We start from the raw sequence: 25,979 nt of genomic DNA, 5'->3' as shown, positions 1-25,979 counted from the left end.
TATGGGGAAAACTTCCTTGATGAGCTAGTTCTTACTGAATTGTCTCCTACAGAACTTCCTGCGCTTTTTGAGAACCTGTGATGGGGACCACTGAGGAGACACAAGCAGTGTCACAAAGAGAAAACACTGTTATCTCTCTTATGAAGAGATGACACTGCTAGGAAGAGATATAGAGTATTTCAGTTGGAAGGGACCAACAACAATCATCTATCCAACTGGCTGGCCACTTCCGGGCTGACAGCCTGATATGCCACTCCAAAACTGAAGCTTTAGTTCTGAGTAAAACCCTCCCAAAGTTTGCATAATTTCTCGGAAAATAGGATCGGAAAAATTCAGATTATGGGCTTAACATACTGCTTACCAGCGAAGGCTTTGGTCAGAGCACAGCATTCCTCAGGCGTTTCAGAACTGCCTAGACCTAACTGAGATGTGTAGCAAATACCCTTCCTCACTCTCAACCTTGGTAAGCAACAGTTAACAGTTTATTAATAATTTACAGTTAACATTATTCTGACATTGCATAGCTTCTTTTGTTTAGATTTTGAGATTTGACTCTTATGTTGGCTTTTGACTAAGGAAGTAGAATAAGGATAATAAGGAACTAACTTCCTTCTTGCAGAGAACACAATGCTTCATTAGATGATTTCACACAGCATGAAACACCCACAATTTACACACTAGCCTTAGAAATTAACATTACAACTAATCCCAGCCTATCTGCAAGGGCAGGAATAAAAAATACGCCTTTATGTGTTGATGAACTATATTTTTATGACTACTGCAAAGTTCATAATTGCCTTTGGTAAAGTCAGATTCAACACCGATCATTTAAAACCAAACTAATTTAGAGAAAAAAAGACCAGGGTCGTTTTAATTCAGCTTTTACTCACACATTAGCTGGAGCATGTCACTGCAGTGGGATCTTTATTTGAACAAAGGCTTCGGGAGTTTTATGAGCAATTTCCTGATCTTCAGTTTTGTGAGTTGGTGCTGACAATTTCTCCAAGTTTAACTCAGGGAGGTCACAACACAGCGAGAAGCAGAAGGCAAACAGTAGCGAGGCTGTCATCTTCCCGTGTCGAGCCCTGAAAAGCCATTGTTTGGCTTTAAAAAGGGCTGAATTGGCTCATTCCCGCTGGGAAGGGGGCGGTAGGAAGCGGCCTCCAATTCTGGAGGAGATGCCTCGTCCACCCGCGCTCTCCCAGCCCCGCGGCCGCAGAGGCCGCGCGGTGGGCTGCCAGCGGCCGAGCGGCCCCCGCCGGGGTGGCCGGTGACCCTGGGGCGGGCAGGGGTCAGCCCGGCCTCCCGGCCAGCCGCCGGGGCTGAGCCCGGGGCGGGGAGGGAGGTGCAGGGTGACAGGCTGGAAAGCTATTTGTCCCTTTGCACTGGGCGAGCAGTTGCTGCCGCCCTTCACCGAGGCCTCGCAGGATGCCTTTCCAGCAGGGCTCTGCCCGCACGCGGCAGCACACCGTCCTTCTGGTGGGGATCGTGGTCCTGCTGGCCACCCTCATCCTCGCCGTCGTGCTGGCCTCTGTCCTGAGGCACGGGAAGCAGGAGGTCAGCCCTCAAATGCTGAAGTGGAAGGACAGAGGGACCACTAAGAATCTGCAAGAAGTCATCCTGGGAAGATGCTACAACTACGTCATGGCGCGGCACCCTGAGCTGGGGTGAGTAGCGTTCCCAGTCGTGCATTAGGTGTGTAAAGTGAACAGAAGAGAGCTGTCTCGCACCTTCATCTGGCTGTGTCCACTAGCTTTGCAGTGGCAGAGAGAAGTCAGGGGAGTAAGACCCTGTACAAACTCCAACAGCAACTGTTGGTGCCCGAGTGGTGGCTTTTTAAGGAAACTATCCGCAGAGTCAATGTAAGTAGTACTAATCCTAGGTCAAAATGTAATCATAAATTAATTTTGCAACTTTCTTAAAGCCAGCTGAAATAAAAGCTGGATTCTAACAGGTTTGAACACATGGAGGTGCAGCAATTTGCTGTAAAGCTGGTCTGCCCAAAATCCTGTAACATGTGACACTGTATTCACATAACCAAAACTACACAGAAGGGAGGAAAAGGAGAAGGTTCATCACAGATTTATAGGACAGACAAAGATGTTAGAACTGATTTTCTAATCCCCTTTGCTGCAGGGAAAGGCAGAGTATGAAAAAAGGAGTGCACCCCCCCCCGCCCGGCCCCCCCCCCCCCCCCCCCCCCCCCCCCCCCCCCCGGTATTGGGGACACCTAGCCCCTCAGGACAGGATCCAGAGCAGCCAGAGTCTCTCAGCAGGGATCCAGGAATCACTTCTATGGCACCTCTAGTTTCTGTCTGCAGTAAGCCTCTGGCAGACATTTCCACCACCCCGGGCTGAGCTCTGTGGAATTGCCCTGCACCTTGGCCAAGTGACAGAACCATCCTGGTCTTTGTCTTGAAAAAGGCAATTGCCACCTCTCGTTTTCATGACATTGAGCTGGTGAGAACAAAGCTGTACGTAGTTTTCTTGCGTTTGGACTTCTGTTGACCTCGGATGTCTGGTGCTGTATGAGAAAGCTGATTTGAAGGGAAATAGGCACATGGAAAATCATGGCCTGAGTGTGCAGAGACTTAGGTTCATGTGTTACATTAAACAGCTAAATGAGTTTAGTGAAGGGAAGGGGCATTCTTTTACAAATAAAATGCTCGTGAAGCTTTTGCAAAACCAAGTACATGTTTCTAAAAGTGCACATTAATTTATTAAAGAGGTAAACACTCAATAATTAAATCTGAAATTATTGTGAAACCTAACAGCCTTTATTACTTATGCTTCTTTCGTTCAAATTGGGGTGCTGATAATGTAAAAAACACTTTTGTGTGAATAAGTTTCCAGCCAATGTCATGTATGTTTTAATTCACGACACAGTCTGAATCTGACCTGGGAATAATTTCTTTAAGCAGTTATTTCAAGGTCATTTTTTATAAAATCACAAACCCATGATCTTAAGCTTTCTAAAAAGATTGTTTTTACAAGACATAACATTTTGTGCTATTCTTAATCCAACAGTATTTAATAGCTTCATGGCTGTGAGCTCACTTCCTTTCAGATGAAACAACTTCTTTATAGTAGGACCCTTTTTTGGTTTATTTTATTTAAGAGAAAAATTTATCCGAGACAGAGAGCACTGAAAAGGGACAAATATGTGCGTTTACATACCTGAAATGTTCAGGAGGTTCCTGAACAGAAAATTAAACATAGGTGCTTTTCTGGGAGTCCAACCTGAGATTCCTCGTTTCTGATCCTGGGGAGCTCGGTGCAGTTTGTCATGCAACCAACCACTTCTGTCGCTGGCGCTTTCTGATAATGAAGTGGGTGCCTTTAGGACACATCAGAGAGCCCCATGTCTTTCATCCCATTCTCTTTCATCATTAATCTAGGCCTTGGATCCTGCGTCGTGTGAGATCTTTGGTGCACTTAATCAAAGAAAAGGATAAGGAACAGGGAGCTGCAGAAACTCGTGCAGGCTTATGAGCTGAGCAAACTGTGTCCTATACTCAGTTAGGACTTTTGTTGCCACTACTCCTACCATGGGAAACTTGCTGCCTCAGTTAAAAGTCTTCTGATTTCTTCATAAATTTGCCCGTAGTCTGTTCTTACCCTTTTGATCTTACACCAACATGTTCATTGTTTAAAAAGCTCTGCTTTTAGTAAACTCATGGACATTTCCTCATATTTTTACATTTTGTATCAGAGCCACTAAGTTCCGTCTTTGGCAATATTTGCTTTTTTTTTTTTGAAAATAGCAGTCTATTCACTGCAGTAGTTAGTATGCCTATTTACTAAATTTTGGAGTGCCATATTTCAAACTGGAATAGCTGGTGGGTTTTGGAAAAAAGGGAGATTGTTGACATACGAATACGGACTTTGTTTCTAGATATCACAGGTGGGTTTAACAGAGGCCACAAGTCTACAGCCCCCATTTAGCTCTGCTTTTGCCACTGCATGCTATTAATCATGCGAGAAGCCCGTGGATGTGCTAATGTACACCTTCACCATCACAGCTGCTTTAATCCTAGAGGATACCTCCTTGCACTCTCCCTCATCTTAATGAGCCCCAGACACCACACACAGCCAGCACACTATGGTCACGCTCCTCTTTTCTGATATAAACTGTGGGCTGAACCCAAGCCCAAGTGAGGCCACTGGAAAAATGCTGCTGTCTGCAGGCGAGTTTTGTAAGCGCCTCTTGCAATCAGATTTTAGCCTGTTGGTTTGCTTATTCTCCAAAATCATCAAAATGTTCAGGCACTGCATTGAACCTGCTCGCTAAAGAACAGTTCTCAGGTACTGTATACAGTACCCGCTGGGAATAATGACTGCCTGCGTGCCATACAATCCTCCGTTTTAATTCTGCTGCTGGCTGGATGACTCTTATAATTTGTACACATACAGTTTCCTCAGTTGATCTTCCTGCTTAGAACTGTCAGCATGCCAAAGTTTAGGAGAAAGGCAGGGAATACCAAATGTGTAAATAATGCATTTTCTGTATTAGCTTCAATTTTTAGGAAAAAATGTGGATAGTATAGCAGCAGGCTTTAGGGGTTTTGTTCCCTGCACACAGAGCTCCACACCTAGATACTGACATTAAAGAGTAGTATTTCTTTTTGGCTTCCCTGAAAAATACTGGCTGCTGCTACAAGACAGAGCTAAAGCAATAGTTTGTCACAGCTCTTAGCTTTTTTTCAACATTAGATTTTTTCCAACTTTTTTTTTTCAACTCTTGGCTTTTTTTCAACAGTAACGAACGCTGCAAGTTCTGCTTTCACTTAGTCTTGCAGAAATCCCGTACTCATCAGCCATGGCCACTGGTATGTGCTGTAGTTTTGTCTGAATAAAGGCCGAAGGCAGTTTAGCCTGGAGGAAGGATTTGACCTCGGAGCACTTCGTCTCCTCTTTCCCCGGAATACGGCTCCCCCTCGTGGCTAACAAGCCACCCGCCGTTCTCATACCGCGGGTCTCAGCCGTGCAAACAGAGCTCTCCAAGAATTTACCCCCGGCACAGCGCCAGGGCATTCAGAAGAGCCATTCCGGTCAAGACCAGCTGTGGTGACCCCATAACTTGCCTGTCGCTCGGAGGATGCTGTTTATGATGGTTTTCCACCTCGATGCCTGCTGGGGGAGGACCTGTAGTAGCAGACGGGGCATGAAACCTGCTGATACGAAGTTGACTGGTTCAGTTTTCCTCTTCACCGTGTTTGAAATGACAGGCTGAGGTCAGATACAATCAGCACTCTGTGACCTGGGGAAGGAGGGGAGAAGCATGTTATCTAAAAGCCGTAGTCACTGATCTCCAGAACTCAAACAATGCTTTTTTTTCCATCTAAAAATAAACTCTTCTTACATTCGCAGCTAAAGAGATTTTTCATTCCCAGATAATGACTACTCCTGCCTCAGATCTACAGTCACTTCTCAGTCTCTGATTTACCCAAGCTAAGCCAAGCTTGCAAGGGCCTGCTATTTAAAAGTGGCTGAAGCCAAGCCATCTGATTTTTTGATGGCTCTCTGCCAGTGAGAGAGCACCAAGGATGCAGACAAGGAGCCACTTCAGCAACGAATGTGGCTCTCGGGCCCAGCAAGCCTGCTGTGTCTGACTAAGCAGTTCACAAACCCGATGATGAAGGTGCAAAGCATAGAACTTAAATAACTTTTTCCTGCAATGTTGTGTGGGCATGCAACATAGATTTCCCCCTTAAATACAGTTGGACCACCTGATATTTCTATAGTTAGTGGCAAATGCCTGTTACAACAAATTTTAATGGTCTATAGTTCCATTAAATTTAGTAAAAGTTGGTTCACTTTCAGGAGAGCTCTGTCTCCTGGCTTCACTACCATGAATGCAGTTTGTCTTTCCATCCCTTTGTGGCCTGTGGAGAAGGAGATATGATTTGTCAAAAAGAACATATGGAACCGTGATTGTGTGTGACATACTATTGCGCTGGGAGCATAATTTCTTCCAGAAAGAAATCTGGGATTTGTTTTCTTATGCTTACTTTTGCATTTTGCCTTTTTGCTTTGCTAGGGAATTTTAATTTAATTTCCTTGTGTTTGTTCAGAGATTGTTAACACTTTCACATCAAGCATAGCACTAAACAGCCATGATTTGATTCAGTGTTACAAAAACCTTAGCTTTATTTTATATAACCATGACTTTATAACCAAACATACCTGAGATTTGTGTTTTCATGAGGAAAAAATGCCTTGCATAACAGAAGCTTTTACTGAATCCCAGTCCTCTGAGGAGTATGGTGTTACTACCAAACCATAACACATTAGCACCCCTACTAGAGTGCACTGCAGAACTCTACAGCTTCTCAATTTAGTACATATCAGACTGCAAAGGATTTAGCTTTTCTTTTTTTTTTTTTTAAACACACTTTCTTAAAAAAAATGGAATTGTTACACCATCTCCTGTGGTTCCAAAGCTAACAAGTGGCTTTATTTGCACTATCTGTGTAAAAGTCATGGGGGTTCAGGCGGACAAACTGAACATGAGCCACCAATGTGGCAAATGCCAGTGGGTATCTTGGGCTGCAGAGGGAGGAGTACTGGAAGCAAGGTGAGGGAGCTGGTCCTTCCCTTCTACTCAGTACTGGTGAGACACATCTGGAATGCTGGATCCAGTTCTAGGCTCCCAAGTACAAGGGAGTCATAGACAGACTTGCAGCACATCTAGTGAAGGGCCACAAAGGTGACTGACATAGAGGGAGAGGCTGAAATTGCTGGGACTGTTCAGCCTGGAGAGGAGAAGGCTCAGAGGGATCTTATCAGTGTATATAAATACCTGATGGGGGGATTAAAGAAGAGAGAGCCAGGCTTTTTTCCCAGTGGTATCCAATTGCAGGACAAGAAGCAATAGGCACTGATTAAAATACAGGAAATTCCATTTAAACCTAAGAAAAAAACACCTTTTATTACTGTGAGGGTGATCAGAGTGGAACAGGTTGCCCGGAGAGGTTGTGGTGGCTCTATCCTTGGGCATGTTCAAAACTTGACTGGACATGGCCCTGAGCAACTTGCTCTGAGCTGGGGGTTGGACTAGACTATCTCCAGAGGTGCCTTCCTACTCTTCCATTTCTTAGACAATGCTTTTAGACTTGCAAGAGCTCCATTGGGTAGCTGGGTAACTGGCTAACTAGGACAAACAGTGATGCAGAAACTTTTTAGTTTATCTGTAGTGGCGATGGTGCTGATATCTATTCCTACATTTGTTTTTTCTCTTGTTATTAGGACGGACACTGTATCATCATAATAGCACACTACTTATTAAAATGCTCAAGTCAAAATATTTATTACTGTGCTTCAGTACACACTCTTCGTATTTCCCTCCCTATGTTATGCACCAAGGTGCTGACTTTAATACCTTTTCTGTGTATAATACCTTTTCTATGACATAAGAACCATGCATAGTTCTGGTTATCATTTCTTCTGCCCTTCAATATTTATATCAAGATCTTCTTTTACAGTTGTTTTTCCCTAACTTGCATATGAGTGACTTTGACCGTTCCTGTAATTTCTTGGTAACTAAGATATAATCATTATAAATATTAGCAATTGTTTGAGTCTTGCTTAGAGGTACACTTCCATTGAAATATGCTCTACTGAGGTTTAACAGGGAGCTGGAATGCAACATTTAGTAGGCACAAATGGATAGCTATTAGCACTTTAGGATGTAGAGGTAGGGCTACTGGTTCTATAGCTGGTCCTTCAAATGAGTTCTGTTAAGGCTAGTTTCCATAACTATTCTGGGCTGTAAGATAGGGGTCTATTTGGATTTTATTGTCATCTCTTTCTAAAGGCAGTTCATTAGGAAGAAATAATTTTCTCTTGAGCAAAAGAGAAGTTCATATGGCAGTGGGTAGCTATCATTTATTTGTTCTTGAGATAATTATTCACCAACATATTTATTTCTGCTCTTCTGGAGTACAAACATCAATGCTAGACTGTGGAAGGCCATCCAATGCTGTGCAAAGATCATACTCAGTTCTGTGCAGAAAATTTACCTTCTTGGGCTGTGACTCCGCTGACAACAGCAACCCAAAGTCTGAGAGTGTCCTGCGAATTTAAGGGGGAGACATCAAAAGATGCATTGTCTTTGATCCATGGCCAATATCAATGTACTTCTGAGGTACAGAAATGCTGTTGAGATCTGAATTTATCTCTTGCTTTGGCAGCCATGTCAACTAATATGTCTGTTGTCTATGTTGAGTTACAATCATATAAAAATTATTATTAAATGACTATATATTTCTCATATACTCAAACTTCTTACATTTATTTAACAGTGATTAGATATTTAATGGTTCTTACTGCAAGATTCTGTAGGATTTCCAATAATTTTTCATATTTGGGTTAGCCTACACATACTGCATCATGATCACGGCACCATCATATATCACAATCTCCTTGCAGTGAAAGTCTCTTTTGGTTTTAATCCCAGATACCAGAGAGAATATCATTCTGTCTGTACTGGCCTTCTACACATTAATCAGAAGTACTTGTTAATTAAATACTGTTCAACTTAGTTGTCTACTTCAACTTTATGCAGCTATTTAGTCATGAAGAGTCAGTTCACTGCCTGGTCTTTGCCTTCTCTCTTGTTTATGGAGTTTATAGAATTGGCTATACAGAGCGAAGGCTGGTGGCTGTCTAAATTATAGCACCACCCTAGGACTGACATTCTTAAATGTTTGGATGAGCCAATCTAAGAGCTTGTTGTTGTTGAAAGGGGGAATCCTGTTCCCTCTCACCTCTCCCTGCTTCAGTTCTCCTGTAATATCTGTAGAGAGGTCAGTGAAAACAGCGGTGCTCAGAGGTGGTATCATTCAGCTGTCATTGCTAAGGTATGGTTAAGACTCAAGAACTGTTTTACACCTCAGAGCACCATGGGGAAATATAAATTTGCTTATCCATAGAGGTAGGATGAATAGATCCTTTTTCCCTCTAGGGTCCAAGGGTAAAAACAGAGGCTAAAGATGTCACCTGTCTTCCCAGGAGGTGACATCAAAATGAGGAGGAGCTCACTCACAGTTGTACTAAATCTCCCATCTGTTCCCTTGTCCTTGTCCTGCTGACACATGCCACCCTTGAAGCAGGGACTTCTCACGACTTACTGCATTTATGCCACATTCCAGCAGTTTTATCTCCATAAAAACCTCCAAGGTACTACAAATTCATATTATGGGAAAAAACAAATCTGCAGCTGCATGAGGCCATTGAGTGTTTTCCTGCTATAACATCTTTTTATTTGGACGATTCTTATAGAAGTGTTTTTCCAAGTTTAATATTAAAAATAAAACAATACTAAAAATACACTTTCTAATCAAAGGCTAAGATGCCAGCTTAGATTTGTTCCCTCTGTATCTATTGAAGCTTAAACTGTAGAGCAACTATGACCCTCTGTCAAAATGCAGTCCAGGTGAGACTTCTGCCCTTGTAGAGGCTGCATCCCACTTACAGAGCATCACTGAAAACATCATCTGCTTAAGAGCTTGTTTTTTCACTCAGGAAAGCTGTAATGCAGCCAGCAAAAAAATCTGCTTATGTAGATGAACTCTCCACTGGTTTATAGCTGCCACCTCTTGGCTCACCCCTTCCTGGAAGGATGATAAGGCTTAGTGTTGTCCTGGAGCACCAATTCCCAATGCACATAAAATACTCTGGGAGCTCTAAACCAAAGCCACAAGTACACTTGCCCTTAAAACCTTCTTGTTCCTGCCAAAGGTTAAAGACTGGCATGATGAGGAGCTATCGTTTTTTCCAGGTCATTCCATATACATGAATATACACAGCCCTGAGGTGCACCAGCAGAAATCTCACCTTGTACTTCTTTTTCCAGACCTGCAGACTCCCAGCCTCTGTTGTGGGGAATTTAATTGCTCTGCCTACAGGCAACCTTTCCAGAAGCCGTCTTTCTCTGAGGCAGAGTTTAGGATCTCTCTCTCTATCCACAGTCAGTTCCTCCCACGCTTTCTTTACTGGCTTTTGAACTATTTAATTAACAGAAAGCAATACTTAGAAAATCAAGCTGCCAAAAAAAATCAAGTATGTAATTCTTATATTGAAAAAAAGTCAGTTACCATAAATGTTGTGGTGGCAGATACTTTGCAATAATTAAACTAAGTGGGTACTGAGAGGCTAGTGTTCATTGAAGACGTTGAGATTGACAGCTCTTCCATGATTTTTTTCCTTCATCCTTTCCCTTGGTAAACTTTCCCCTCTCTGTTATCCTAATGCTAAAAGCAGCAGACAGTGGTCTCCTCAAATCCTCAGCGATGACAGCATATTGGCTGACCTCTCTTGAATTCACATTTGTCTGACTTCTAGCCCAAAGGTTTTAGGTGCTAGAATAATAGGAACAGAGCTGATCCATGGTACACACGCACCCCTTTTCTGACGCAGTGGTCTGGAGGTGGGTCGGGCCATCACCCAGCAGGAAGGACTGCAGACCCCTGGGGCTGCCCCTGGCCGCTGCTCCCGAGAGCCCCTTCCCCCGCAGGATGGAGGTGTGCTCCTGGCCTCCCGCTCCTTGCCCCCACCGCTCCGGTCGGCTGTGGGGAAGCCCAACCACAGCTGCCTGGGCTGGGCTGGGCTTGGCAGAGGCTCCAGAGAAGCTGCTCCAAAGCAGCAGTGAGACACGGCAAGGCTGGAAGAAGGGAAGGGAGAGCAGAAGAAAAAAAACCAGAAATATTGAGGGAAAAAAAAGGTAGCAAAAGGAGTCTGGGTTACAGAGGGCTTCCTCTCAACACAGACATAAAGGTGGTTGTTCATTGTTTAATGTCTGACAACATAAAGATGTAGCTACTCATAAGCTCACATGAAAAAAACAAATTGAATACAGATGTATAAATTGCACCGCTGTCTACAGCTGTCACAGTTTATCTAAAAGAGGCAGATAAACTGGCACCCAGGCAAAGATGGATCTGTTAGAAGCAGAAATATTCCTACACCGTTTAGGTCCTTTGGTCTGCATTCTCCTTCTGAAACTTATGGGCTTTTACAGATGAAGGTGATACCTTAGACTCCCAGCAGAGTGTGAATTTGTCTTATGCCTTTAAGGATCTTTGTTATAACCACAAACTTCTCACAGACCTTTTAAAGAGCCAGATTTCTGAGTGCTTAGGTGCGTATCTGCATTACTGTTTTGGCTAACGGTGGTAGCAACTGAGAAGAATTTTCTTACACAAATTGCAACTGCTGGTGAGTCTTGATCTCTGCAAAAGCCAGTTACTTCCAGCTCTAACTTCAGAGCTTCACCACAGAGCCACAACTAAAATCTCAGGGTGGCCTGAAGACATTGCCATGTTTTAGAAAGAAAACTCAGGACCTTGGAAAAGCTGCTGCTGATTGCAGAGGAGATCACATCTCGTCAGGGGGCTGTCTCTGGTAGAGCGATTTGAACAGTGTGGGGAGAGTTGATTGAGTTCTCCAGAACCAAGCCTGGAAGTCATTTTTCACTTGTAAATTTAAAATGGGTACCATACTTGAAACAGCTCTCTCAAATTTCTGAGTAAAAACTAGAGGCAACACAGCCCAAAGAAAAGCTGCCCTTAAGATGCTTTTAGCATCCAATTTCAGTTCAGTGCTGAACTTAAAGCAAGACATTGTTCATGGTGTAACTGAAATCTGCAGGGATGAAACTTATCGTTGATATTATACCAATTAAATTGATTTCAGTTGAGGATGAATTTGCTCTGTCATGTCCAGTTAAAGAAAGAAAATAAAATTTCAAAGTAAAGAAAAAAAAAAGACCTATATTAGTAGTGATTTCCCAGGTAGGTCAATGCCATCCCATTCCCTGAAGTGAAAGGATACTCTTTCAAGGTTAGCCAGACCAGTGTACAAGAGAAAATGATGCAGAAGCTGTCCGTTTTTCTAATCTGCACATTAAAGTTTGGCTGCTAGGATAGCTGCTAATGGAAATATTTTTGGCCCCATCTTCCATATGATAGATTAATGTGATACTCTTATAAGAGGTAAATGGATAGAAATACTCAAATTCATTGGAATATGCAACTTCTACCCAAATGTAAGGACAAATGCAGGATATGCTTTGCGGTATATATAACGTATGGATATAATAAAGAAATATAGTTTTAATGGTTATTTGCATCCCAGCCCTTATTCAATGCTATACTGAGTGGAGGGTATAGTCTCTATCTCCAAAAGGTCATAAGGCAAGTTCTGCAATCCTCACTTTCAAGGGAAAGGGTTGCAGGTTCAGTTCTTGAGTTTACAGCAGGTTTCACAGTGTTCCTTCTACGTCTGTTAGTTATTTCTTCACAATTACCAGCATTTTCCAAACTCTATTCATTAAAAAAAAGTTTGAAAAAATTAAACATAAAATCAGAGTATATTTATTTTACATGTCACTGAATTTGGATTAAATATTTCAGATTCTGTAGTAGAATAAAAGGCCTTAAATATTTCAGCATAAGCAAAGTTGGGCTCAGAGGAAGAAATTCATTATGCATAAAGATATGGTATTTGCAGATAGGATGCCGAATTAATATGCAACTCAAAACTTACTTACAAACAAAAACCAGAGAAGGAGAGCACACGAGCCCCACAGCAGTGTGGTACGTAAGCGTATTCACCATGGACTCCTGTATCTGAATTAGATTAATTTAATTAACTGGTAGACTAGTGATTTCTGATTTCTTTCAAACCCTTCCTTTCTTTTGTAAACCAAGAAAGAAAATGAAATGACCCGTTCTGTGGCTGAGAACTTCCCAATGAGAAGCTGGGAGCAGCCTTAAGAGGACAGTTTGTTTCTCAGGCATTTTTTTGGCAAGGCAGATGTGCTTGTTTCAACCTGAAACTGTTCTTGCTGGCATTTTTAGCATACCAACTGCCAGCAACCTTTTAATATTGTTTTGAGGAGGCCCAGAGCTACAGCAGGTCTCTACCCTTACCTCTGCTTAGTGCAAGTTAAATGCTGCACACCAAATATTTTCTTGCTGTACTGAAAAAAGGGACAGGCGTCTACCCCAACAGTGAGGCTGGAAAGAGTGGTGCATGTTCCTGGAGCTGGGATTAACAAGTCCTAAAGTCTTCTCACTGCTTATTTTTTCATATGTCAACCAGTATCATGGTTTTATGTGACTGGTAATCTCTTTGAAATGTGACACAAAGCTGGTATTTCCTATCAGAGAAATAGCTTTCCAAAGGTAAATCAATTAATTATTTTTATTCAGTTGTAAAAATATACATGTTGATAGGTGAGGACAGCAAAAATGAAACATTGTTTAGCCTTTGTATATATTTTTTCACACTGAAGATCTGTATTTTGATTTCTAAAACAATGCTGAAATTGCCTAGTCTCTATAAAAACCCATCTTCATGCCTTATCATTCTTCTGTGTGGTACAACTAAAAGTACCACACCAATTACCAGCTGTAGAAGAGCTTCCTCCATTTGAAGGCTAGGCCCTACCACTTTTATACATTAAACATATAGTTTTGCTCAGCTGTGCCTGGACTGTGGATAGAGACTCTTCTCTCAGATGAGTGATATCCATGCACATCATCAAGTGCTGAGCTTGGTGTCTTGAAATGCTAGAAAACTGAATTTGTGACTCAGCAAGCTGTCTGGGCAGGATTGTGAATCACCTGGGTGGTTGTTGCTTCGTGCTTCTCATGGCCATGACTTGAGTCCAGCAGCAGAAATGCTTCGTACTGTGTCTATCACTTACCTCCCTGCTTTAGAAATAAAAAACCTGAGGTTTTTCTTATGATTCCTCAAAAAATATTTTGCTTTCTGAGACCAAGCTTTAAAACTTTGCCATATGAAAGGATAAATGACCAGGTAACCAGCTGTCACCTGTGGCTGTTACCAGTTACATACAGAAGATTTCAGAAGTGGCTTAAAAAAAACCCAACAACAACAACAACAACAAAACAACAAAAAAAAAGAGTCCTGCCAGGTCAAATCGTTATAAAATGTGAGACATATAAATGTCTGTGAGATGTACCTGTGCTTACAGGCAAGCCCTACAAATTCTCTTTATGATACCATTGACTATGCAAAGCAAAGGGGACAGCTGCCTATTCTGTAGTGTCACCCCTTAATCAGCAGGAGCCCTCTGTTTTGGCTGATTCATTGTGGTCATGTTGTAATCCTGTGTGGCAGGGACAGGTATTTACAACTTCCCAACTCCTAAATGAAGTACCAAAGTTGGGAGGATGGTCTCTGTGAGTGAGTTACACAGTTTGCAGCCAGAGGCAGTCTTCTCCAGGAGAAAATTTAATACACCCAAGTTAATTCTGCTAAATAGAATATGTGAACACTCCCTGACATGAGAGCACAACATCAAAGCAACGACCGTGCTCCCTAGAGCATCTGCAGTTTGGCTGCTTATTGCTACAGTGACCGTAACTGGAAGTGCATTTAGGGTCCAGGATAAAAGGCAGTAGCCCAATTAAAAAATCATCGTTGTTATTAGTCTTTACTTACCTGGAGGTAAATTTGGTTCATATAAACAAGTGTAGTTCCTAACACAGCTGAGGCTGGCGTGGTAAGAAATGAAATTCGGCATGCAGCCAGAACAGCCCCGGTTGGCCGTATGGCTGGAGACCCTCCAGGCTCACCTGCCTTCTTCCTGCCTGCAGGCTCGGTCTGCATTTCAGACGGCGCTGTAAGGTGGCAATACCCGAGCTAGTTTTAAATCTTCAAGGTCAGGCTGTGGGATGTCTGCAGCCCAGATAGAGCTCTGCAGCCCAATGCACTTGGCTGTCCCAAGAGTGAGAGATGAGGACATATCCACTGGAGACCTTTCACAGAGGAGGACTAGAAGAAGCTGGGGCATGGAAACCTGCTGTAGTAACCACTTTTGTGGTATGACCTCCCAATGACCAATATCATATATAATGCTAAGTTAGATTTGTTACAGCGTAAATAAAGGCAGAAGGGAAGGCAGGCCAGGGACATCTTGCCATGGATTGCCTGGTCCTTCCAAGCATTATACTGGCCCAAGCCCCAAGGGACCAATAGAGGCATTCCCTCTGTTACATAGTGTTGTCAGGTGCTGTCGCTTTCTTCTGGACACAGACAGGCAGAGTCTGGCCTCCTCTTTGTGTGATGTTTACAAGGCTTGGGAACGGAAGGGAAGGAGAAGAGTTCATGTTCAGACATCGAGGAGATGGCTAGGAGCTGACAAGTGGTTCTGGGTCCCGCAGTTTCGATGTGGCCCATGTAATACAAACAGCTCAGCTCTCTGCATTCCAGTTTGCCCCTCTGATGCTCGAATGGTCACTCAGTAGAAATCATGATCAAGTTCAGTAGTAGGAATGAGATCACACAACTGTAGGGAAGATTAACTTGAAAATGCTTGGAAATATTCAGTTAATTACAACTGTTTTTCTTAATCCCTTTAGGACTCTTTTCAAGACTAATCAGATTCCACATCCTACATGTTACCCAAGTACCAGCTGGTAACAAAGCCTGCAGCTGTGTGTCTGTCACGTACTAACTGATCAGTGTTAATTTTATAGTACTCTGAAGGCATTAGTTTCTTCATACAAGACAAAGTCCATTCTTCAAATGGCTTTTAGTGGGAATGAGCTGGGAGATGGCTGCAATCAGTGGAGAAAGAGTGGATGAGTCAAAGACAGTCAGAATAGCTCCATTCAGATATGCAGACAGCAGGGTAATGCAGTCAGCGGTTTAAATTTACATAAAAATAGGGAAGAGAAGGATGCAGAATCACCGCATTACTGTCACTGCTGTAATGGGAGGGGCAGGCTTTCCGCGTGGGCCTGAAACTGTGGGAGCATGAAGAGGAAGCGAAGTGCACCCATGGGAGACAGCTTTGAAAACACATGTGAGACAGACAATAATTATGAATTATCTTAACGCAAAGTTTTCATTCATTATCTCAAGTACAAGAAAGCAAATGTCCGGAGCTGTCTCAAACGTTACTGCATGCTGCAGCCTCAGGAAGGGAGCATGGCATTGCTTCACTACAGACATATGGTTGCTTGCCTGCACTGTGCAACAGATTTCCTCTTGCAGTACAAAAGGAGACCGGCATCTGTCAGCAGAGAGGTGCTTTATTTCCTAGGCTGACAAAGCAGCACCTTAAGAAACAAGTGTAGGCTGAGGTGTTGTGTCGTGACATGAAGGAGTTCCCCCCACGCAAATTTACTGGAATTCCTCTGACTCATGCCAGTGAGAGCAAAAGGGCCAGAACCCGTAACGTGGTGGAGGACCACAAGGAGACTGAAAAAACCCACTGGAGACCAAGCACCTGATCTGGATCTTGGTTGTACATGTGCAGATCAGCTGTGGCCCCAGCAAAGTCAATAGCTGCAAATAAATGCATAAATTAAAATAATATCGGGTCCAAACCAGCCAGACTCCTGCTTTTGATTTAGATAAAATTATAGATATTATTTCTGTAGAGTCAAACACTCCGCAGGGAGACACATGAGCATATTTTGGGCTCACTGGACCTGAGGAGGCAGTGTCCTTCAGCCATACTTTTAAAATGTACAAGCTATAGCGTGCCACATTTGCTTCTCATGATTTGGTATGAATAATCAAGAAATTTGATCTTTTGGATATGTGATATCAGCACAGATCTTTTAAAGTACAAAAACTTAAAGGATATTCAGATGTTGCAGTAATCAGCAATTTAAAATGCAGGAGAGAGAGAAAGATGTTCTGGAACTGCTCATTCCTCAGTTCATACTTAATTTGCTGAAGATACTCTGCTTTTGTAGTGGATAATGTATTTTGATGCCTGAGCATAGCTAGAAGTCTTTTAAAATCTAATCCATAGTGTCTGATGATAACAGAAGGAGATCCTTTCACAGCTGTAAATACTCATAAATACTAATTAACTATGTTTTAATCTTTCGGCAGAGATAAGGATTGCCTAAAAATATGGGAATCATTAAAACATGCGTTCATTTACAAGAATCCCTGTAATATTACATCCGAAGATTATGAGCCTTTAATGGATTTAGCAAGTCATCCTATACCCTGTAACAAGGTAACAGTACAATGCATGGTGGGCTGCTTCAGTAGGATTGTTGTGGGATGGCATGTCTGGACAGTGCTCTGAGTGATGGGATCTTGTCTGTAACGATTGTGAGGGTCTGTACGTTGACAAGGGCGATGTTTTGCTCTTGGGCTTGCTGCAGTAGTCCTCCATTATCACCTCTGGACCCCAGTAACCCTATTCATTCTCTATCGCTGGAAATCACCCCTGTGTAAGGCTCGCCTCAGACCTCAGTACCAGGGTCATCCTGGTGAAGCGACAGAGATGTCCCTGTTCCCTGTGCATATGGTTCTCTCTAAGGAGCATGCTGTCATGCTGTTAGAGGGACACTGCTTCCAAAAAGCTGCTCTTCCACGTGCAGTTCAAAAGCACACAACAAACCAGGTACATATCCTATGAGAACTAGTCAAAACCTTTCTTTCAAAAATGCTTTACAGGCCAAACACATCCATTTCCACAAAAATAACCAGTCAAAAAGATTTTGGAAATGGGAGCGTCAGCTGCAGAAATAAGAACTGACCCACTAAGGTGAACTTGCAGCATTTCAATAAAAACTAAAACTCCTTCATTATCATGAAAACTTTTTGTTTTTCTACAGGAGAAATTCCTGAACAGCTCTGATATAATTATCACTTACTAGACATTGTACCTTATTTCACAGTCACTGTTTTGGAGCAAGACAAGTGACCTCGCTCATCGTTATACAAAATCCAATCAAAATTTCCTTACCTTGGAGGACACCTTGTTGGGTTATATGGCTGATAGGGTTTCATGGTGTGGAGACCCCTCTGCCCCAGGTAATAAATCCTATTTTTTGCAAAACAAATATGAACACTGGAATTCCAGATTATTCTTCTCTCTTGTAGACCTACACATAAACACAATCCTTTACACATATTCTTTTCTTGTAATTTAGTTTAAAACCTTAACTGTATTTCTGTCCCTTTGTCTAGATCACCCACTTCCTGTGACTTCTATGGGACAAATTGCAAAACAATAGCACTCAAAAAGCCCCTGGCCATAGACCAGTCAAAGTGGCAGGCACAGCATGTAGGCACCCTAGGGTTATCACTGCCCACGTGACTCCTGGGTTGGTGCTTAGGGCTAGAAACCTCTAAACTGGGCTGGTTTACTGAAAATATTGGGCATATTTTAACTTTTCAATGCAATCGGACAAGAACCAACCTGTTTCTCACATTTAGGACTACACGCTTTCCCTTCTCAGTTTTATGAGAATTATTTGCATACAGGGCCTGCGTCCACCTCCCTGAAATGTGTGTGAGCAAACAGGAAGACCTTTGAACACATGTAAATTCCTTTTCCTCTTGTAGCCCTTTCCTCAGGTAGTCTTCTTTTTTCGGTAGGGGACAAATCTTTTTGCCATCATTAATCAGCTCTCAAAGCCATATAAACATTGCCACAATATTAATTTTAACCTTAGCTATTCTATAAATGTATTTCTTCTCAGGAATCAACTATGAATCTTGTCCAAAACGAAGTGAATGTGAGACCAACCCTAGCTCTGTATTCTGGAAAATGGCATCCAAGATGGTAAGATCTAGAATAAATCTCCCCAAATCCAAGGATGTTGAAAGGCCCTAAGTTCCTGACACCGCGAAAAATGAGAGTTTGCAGATTGGACTTAAAACATGGAATAGTGAAAGTTCACATGAGCTTTAGCTTCAGGTGCTAAAAATCATGACATTGGAAATTTGTATTTCCAAGGTCCCACATTTTATGTACAATATTTAATGCCACTGTAATCTGGGCATTCTTATTTATGAACTGAGGCTGTGTGCCTGTGTCCAGAACAACACTTGGCAGACAGCTGGAGCTTTGCAAATAATGATCACAATAATAATCACCACCTTAGTTAAATCACAGGACTGAAATTGCTAAAATAAAATACATTTTAGCATGTTAATGTTGACAGCAGTTCCCAAATTGGCACAGAAATTTTCCAAGCAGCTGAGAATCCCCTTGCATCTTCCTGACATAAACCTGAAGAGCAGATCCTCCCACAATGGCATCTGGCAAGGTTCCTACAATGTACCCACCCATACGCACATGCCAACTCCCATCACATGGATGAGACCCTGCTAGTCCGAGTTAAGCAGTTAGCCTGGCTTTGTTGAATCAGCACTTTACAGAAAAAAAAAACTGCCAGAAAAAAATCTGCTCTCCTGTATCAGTTTAATTTTACATGTCTTTCAAGTCTTCACCCTTGATATGACTATTAGTAGACGACTGCCCAGGTGGAAAACAAGCATTCCTGTGTGCTTCAGCTCTCATGTGCTAAGAAAAAGTCTTACTGCAAAAAAATGTTGTGTGGGTAAACTAGTGTACATAAGTTTTCCAAGCTCAAAAGAGTTTCTGTGTTCTCATTAATCCCCTCAGTTGCAGAGTCTGGGAGGGATTAACCACCATACAGAGTCAGGCTTGCTCAACTGCAGGCTTTCTAGTCCAAATAAATTTAAGATCTACTAAAACACATGCTTATTACCTTAGAAAGTTACACATAGTGAAACTTCACAGCTTTCAAGATCTGAGTTTGAGCCACATTGTTTAGATGTAAGAGGACTCGGAAGATTTGATAAGCACCTGTGTTAAGCTTTTTAAAAATTCTTTGTCTTACCTACGGACTATATATCTAGAGTGGGTATGTTGTAACCTTAGTAGTCTTTAAATATTAGGACATGAGTTTTAAGAATAAAAGAGCAGTGATTATGTGAACCAGTCATTTAAAAATCAAATCAAACAGAACTTGGTGATGAGTTTTACTAAAACCATTGGGGAGAAAAATCCCAAGCCACAAAAGAACACAGAGCATGACTCACAAGTTGATGAATACATCATGGTTTGTGTGTCCTTAAACTAGTGGTACCCCTGTTCTGGCTTATCCTCACCAACAGAGTTAAAGCAGTCTGAGGATTATTCCAAGTACTACAGCCCCATCAGGCAGCTGTAGCTGCTGGGGCTCTGGAAAGCCCTATAAAAACTGAGAACAGCAGTGACAGCAAAGTTGCTATACCAGTCCCATGCAGCCGCAGACTGTCAATTCATAGGTGGCTACTGCAGCTTTATCACAGTTTTGCCATAGCCTTTAGAGGCTTTTTTTTTGTGCTGAGAAGTTCTGCAAAAATATTGGCCAGATCCTCTACTTGCATAAGTCAGTTCTGATGACATCAAAGAAGTCATAGTAATCTCTACTAGCCCGAGTCTGACATGGCACGGCGTGTAGTGTCAGTATAATGTCCATTTGTTCTGTTCAGTTTGCAGAAGCAGCATGCGGTGTGGTTCAAGTGATGCTCAACGGATCAGTAGAAGCTGGAGCTTTCAGAAACAGCAGGTATTTACTTGACATGCTACCATCCATGTTTCTGTGGGGCCTGCATGCTGGTGAATGTATTTTTGTCAGTGAGTCTCAGTGCAGAATGGATTTTGGTAAACCCATGTAGGGGTTTAAACTGTTAGGTATTGTAGAGCTGATTCACTTAATTCCTTCTGTACAGTGACTGTAACTTAAATCCTTCAGAGAGTATGTGGGTGGGGCATCCAGTATGCTCTTACTGCACAAAGTAACTTTACTGTTACAGTTTATTTATTCATTACACATGAATGACACATTTCTAACTGGTCATGGAGCTGACTGGATTTTACTCTTCCAGACTGTGCTTCCCTGAGTTAGCTGGCTGAAAGTGCAGTCCTGAATAATATTGGAAGATGAAGAATATGCTGATCGGGGGAACAGCAATGTTAATTTCCCTTGCCCAAACCAAATCAATAACCAATAAACTGAACAGGAGAAAAGGTGCTAAAGATGGAAAAACTTCAGCTTGTTTCAGTCTGCAGACAGTTTCAAAAGTTCTTCTGAAAGTAATGGGGAGAAAACATTTTACCATAAGGCAATTAAATAGTCTATGAAAATCCATGGGCAAGATAATGTTCTTTCGCTAAGAATAAAGCAGCACTAATGAGCACTAGTATTTGGGGAACATACTCTGTATGTTTTTCTCAGATAACTAAGAATGTTTTGCTTTCTCATGTTCCATTCTTACAGCATCTTTGGAAGTATTGAGATCTTTAACCTAAATCCGGATAGAGTCTCTGCAGTACACATTTGGCTTATGCATAACATTGGTGGACCTCAAAGGTAAGTCACACCGGTATGAAACAATGAGCACTGTGTAGAAGGCAGATGAAGCAGCTCGGTTCTGATGAGTGACTGTCTAACAGTGGCACTGTCTTAAACCTGCTCATGAAACCTGCTCTACATTCACTCTCCTGGCTGCTTACTTTACTGGAAAGAATAACATTTGTGCGGTTGTTTTCTTTAGTATTTCTCATAGGTACTGCTGAACAGTTACAGCTAAGACACAATGACATTTTCCTTGCTTTCAAGAGGTCCCATGACCTTTAAATTCCTTTCAACCCCACTGAGCTCTACAGACCTTTATTATGGGTGCAGCACTGAAGTCACAGAGCAGGCTGTGTTCGCAAGGGTGAACAGCTGGAAAATATGTTTTCCCACAGTAATAGTATAATTATGTTGAGCAGAGACATTTTTGATAAAATAATTTCAGACCCTGGAACAGGTTTCCCAGAGAGATTGTGGAGTCTTCATCTGTGGACATACTCAAAACCTGACTGGGTCCTGGGCAGCCTGCTCTAACTGATAATGGTTGGACTAAACGATCTCAAGCAGTGCCTTCCAACCTAAATGATTCTGTAATTTTTAATAACAAATCTGTAGTTTAAATTCTTACCATGGAATTACTGATACCAGAACAGGGACCTCAAATCACATCTGAACCTTTCTGAGTGACCGTTTTGATCCCAATCAGATTCATTTGCAGATCACATTTCAAGCACTGAGCATGAGGCTCAGTGTCTTTGACCCCTATCTTCAGAGCCAGTTCTGTGGTTCACACGGTTATAATGCACTGCTATGATTTCTCCTGTTCCTAAGGACCCCCCATGACAGAGGCAGCAGTGGGTCAGGAAGCAGGCTGTGATGATGCAGTTCAACAGAGGAATGAGTATGGATCCAGCAGAGACCCTTGCTCAGACAGCCTCGCTATCTGACACAGTACCAGCTCCAGTGTTGCAGCCCTTCCCCTAGCTCAGACTCCCAGAAATGTCTCTTTGCCACACTAGCTGACATATCTACCACAGCTCGGAGGCTTGCATCTATCCTGCGGTCAGCATGCCAGACATACTCTTGTGGCCCAGTGCATAGAGGTTTGCTGAAGAAAAGAACATTGAGTAACCTGTACGGTAGTTGCCCCAGACGTGGCACTTGATCCTTTCTCCCGTGATTTCCCAATGTCAGAAAAGCCATCGTGTTCCTCCTCAGCATCAACTTGATGCCCTGCCAGCCGTCTTGACACATCCTCCTCCTGTGCCAAGTTCACAGCAGTTTCCTTTTTATTTTCTACTTTCTTCCAAGGAGAAAGAGGGAGAGTAGAGCCAATAATATGTATTCCTTTTACCTTCTGATTTGTATTCCATGTTGAATCACTGATAATGTCTGGCAAGTCTAGTAAACAAAGAAGAGCTGGCTCTGCCTTCTGCTGACGCCATATGTTAGGAGCTGGATTTGCCCCATTATTGTATCATTGCCCTGCGGTGTGTCCTATACTCTGGACCAGGAGATGGATTTTATCCCAAGGTCTTTTGCAGTGTCTCTGTCTGTGTCTCTGACATTTGTCAATCCTCTTGCTACAGCTTTGGGGACCCTTGGGCTATTTCAAGCAAATTAAACTTAGAGATAAAGGTCTCCAAGGTATGACATTGCTACATCTTTCATGAAACCATTAGCTTGATGGAAAAGAAATATACAAGTTAGCGCTCCTACCAATGGAAAAGTGGTTGCAACAGCCCCTTGTCAAAACAGAGTAGCAGCAGCCACAGACTGAGTTAAACAGACAGGAGGTGCTCATAGCATGCTTCCTCCCATGTTTTCTATCAGCTTCCTCCTATCTTACGTCCTACCTGGGACTTAGCTGCTGGTTTTCATGATTGGCCCTTTCTCATCATACAGAGGACGTGATCCCTTTGTCCTTCCACGGGTTTGAATGAGCCTTATATCGTGTTCCTGTGGATGGAGGCCACCAGCAGCTCTGGAGCAGTTCTAGAGAACATTGAACCACGAATGGAACTGAGTTGTTTCCCACAGATATCTTCCTGCACAAAGTTCTTGTGCAAGATGCACAGCCTAACATCACATAGTTTCTACCAGCAAAAGCCCAATGGTAGCCAAAATCCACAAACCCAATGGACTTTAGAGCACATTAGCAAACAAACTTTTAAAGAGTCTTACCTGAAATAAAGCAAAGTGACATAGTGTGGAATTTAGGTGAGCTTCTTGTACACACAAGGAACGCAAGTAATGAAAGACTTCTCTCTCCAGTGAATCCTGCTCAGGTCATTCCATAAAGAGGTTAAAAAGCATCTTAGAAGAGCGAAACTTTAAGATCACCTGTGAAGACAATTACAGGTAATTACCTACTCTTATTGTTGACAACTTGCTAACATAAATCTAATATTGCATCTCCCTCTTGACTTAATATAGGTTTACAGCAAGCTAAAGCAGAGTCCCCTCTTGTTGCTATCATATCCCTTCGATGTGGCTGTGTGCTTCCACTCACACTGCAGGCCTTGTGTTGGCTGGGTCTGGGGCTTGCTCTCTGCCCTGCACTTGCCATTAAGCATGTTCAGTTGCTGTCAGGGAAGGAGCAATCCAATCTCCTTCAACAGATTTTCGTCTGACCGGGATTTGCCTACAATCAGAACCAAATAGGCAGCTTTCCTCCCTGCTGCATGCAGGTAACACAGTGTGTCAAGGATGATTCTTACTTCCTTCACAATAGTTTGAGCTTACTTTCCGTCCAGCTCCTTTGTCAGAGAGTGAGTTATGAGACATGATAAGCATTATTTTAATTACTATAATTCACCATTGTCAGGAAAGACCAACAGGAGTCCAGGAAACAGCAGATCAAGTTCTGACCTGCCTGAAATGTCTATCTGCCTGCTGAGGAGATAAAAAAACCTGAGACCCTTTATCTTTCTGTGTGAGTTCAGAGACCTTCACATAGAGCAAAAGTGTTCCTTAGTGACATTAGAAAACCAGCAAATGTTCATATTACTCATATCTTATCTGTCAGGAACAGCTTTTCAGAGTAAAACTCATAATAACATTTCCAAAGTAAACAGACATTTCTGTAAAATACTGAGTTCATTACGTTAGTTTTAAATAAGGAAAACTTGATATGCAAAGGAGACAAATGCCTTATCTAGTGATAGGACTTTAATCCTGAAAGCAGAGCAATATATTGCTGAACCTGATTAATGGTGCTCTGCACATTGTGAAAAATTTGTGTAAATGCATCCTTTAACCTGTACTCCCAGGACCTGTAAGTAGGTACAGATTATTTCGGCCTATGATGGAATAAGTTAAGGGGCCAGGGAGGAAGGGGAACTGTGTAGTATCTTAGATCCCTCATGGCTCAGCACAAGAAGAAAAAGGTCTTAACACATCATGAAGAGTTGGCACACTCATTGCTGTGGCTCACAACTTGCTTCTTGAGTCAGAGCTCAACTAACACAGACATAAACAACTGTGTAGAGCAACAAGAACAATTAATTTTGCTATTCTATATACAGAGCAATAATAAAATAAGCAATTTACATGTGCAATAAAACTCTTCAGAACAGACCATATAAGTTAGCTTCACTCCCCTGAAGTCATTAAAAACAGAACTGTGTGGGTCCATATCAGCTGAGCATCTGGCTTTTCGTGCCACGTAGCAATTGATGTTGATCATTTTCTCTTGCTTTTGTCCATATCAGCAGTGTCTTCCAGGAGTAACTCCCTGGATGTACTTCTAGCAAAAAATCTAATCACATCTGACCCTGCTAGTAACAGCTTGACATTGTAGCAGTAAGGGTTACCACTGAGTAAGCAAGATGGTGAACTTCCAGCATGGCAGCAACTCTGTAGTCTGTAGTGCAAGAGATTTTACGTCTTTTTCATAATTATTTTTGTTATCACAGTGTAGCTGACATGCTGTGAGTTCACACCTTGCTTTATTTCATAGTTGCTTGCTTTTGTCCCTAACTCCTATAAACACCACAGTTATCTTCCCGCAGCAAGTTCTTAAAAAAACCCAAACAACTAAGACAAGACATCCACTTGATAAGCACAGGTGTGACATGCCCTTTGGCTTTCACATTGCATTTAGTAACCGTGGAGTTATGCTGTTGCACTTGCAAAGTAGTTACTGAATGTTTGTTTGTTTTTGTGTCTTATCGCAGGCCAGTTCAGCTCCTTCAGTGTGTGCATAGCCCTGACCACACAGACTGCAGACTTTGCACCAACACCACGGCAACTCCATGAAGCGGTGTCCTCTGCACTGCTGAAGACTTTCATTGGTTTTGTGTAAAGCTGGAAAAGATGTGGCTACATAGCTTAGAGTGATAAATAGTAGTGTGGTATGTACAGAGTCCATAATCAGAAGTCCTTGCTGTGATACTAACAGCCGTATAGCAGGAGATGATACTTTAGGTGTGATTACTGTACACACACGCACACAAACGTACTATTTCAGCAGGGCCGGGGGCACATTCAGCGGTTGAGGGCAGATGTTTGCCCTGCCTTGCTCCCTCCCATGCAGCTCCCCTTGTGCCCTGAGGCTCAGAGCAGGGATTCCCTGGGGTGTGCACAGAGAAGAAAGAGAGTTTCCAGCAGAGGCAGAACTTGCCCGGATCAGCATTCGGCTTTCTCCCTGCTGGAAGGCTGGATGGGAAATGACCGGAGCATGCTACACTCTCTCTGCATCCCAGTACAACTTCCCCCAGAAGGGAGCTTTGCCCAGTGGCACACAAATCATATTTCTCCCAGGGACTGCAGCACCTCTGAGCAGGTGAAGCAAGTGATGGAAGAGGCAGAGCTGTTCTT

At 42.5% G+C, this 25,979-nt stretch overlaps 1 protein-coding gene across 1 annotated transcript; it reads left to right on the top strand.

Annotated features, from left to right (window-relative positions):
* Positions 1 to 1,428: 1,428 nt before the first annotated feature.
* On the top strand, positions 1,429 to 25,418 carry LOC104340997 (ADP-ribosyl cyclase/cyclic ADP-ribose hydrolase 1). The gene is made up of 8 exons (XM_086464588.1): positions 1,429 to 1,667; positions 16,882 to 17,011; positions 17,682 to 17,817; positions 18,489 to 18,571; positions 20,293 to 20,369; positions 21,081 to 21,173; positions 23,433 to 23,519; positions 25,337 to 25,418. The coding sequence occupies exons 1-8, from the start codon at positions 1,429 to 1,431 to the stop codon at positions 25,416 to 25,418; spliced, it is 927 nt and encodes a 308-aa protein (XP_086320714.1).
* Positions 25,419 to 25,979: the final 561 nt, after the last annotated feature.

This window comes from Leptosomus discolor, chromosome 4 (genome assembly GCF_034619465.1).
Source record: "Leptosomus discolor isolate bLepDis1 chromosome 4, bLepDis1.hap2, whole genome shotgun sequence".
In the NCBI taxonomy this organism is placed as follows: Eukaryota; Metazoa; Chordata; class Aves; order Leptosomiformes; family Leptosomidae; genus Leptosomus; species Leptosomus discolor.
The sequence above is the reverse complement of the archived record's forward strand: the minus strand, read 5'-3'. Positions and strand labels throughout refer to the sequence as shown.

What these genes read in the sequence shown, in the direction of transcription:
- LOC104340997 (XM_086464588.1), top strand. Translation starts at nt 1,429, where the DNA reads ATGCCTTTCCAGCAGGGCTCTGCCCGCACGCGGCAGCACACCGTCCTT. An exon ending in TGGAGACCCCTCTGCCCCAG is followed by an intron (nt 17,818 to 18,488) that starts GTAATAAATCCT and finishes ATTTCTTCTCAG; the next exon opens with GAATCAACTATGAATCTTGT. An exon ending in GGAAAATGGCATCCAAGATG is followed by an intron (nt 18,572 to 20,292) that starts GTAAGATCTAGA and finishes TGTTCTGTTCAG; the next exon opens with TTTGCAGAAGCAGCATGCGG.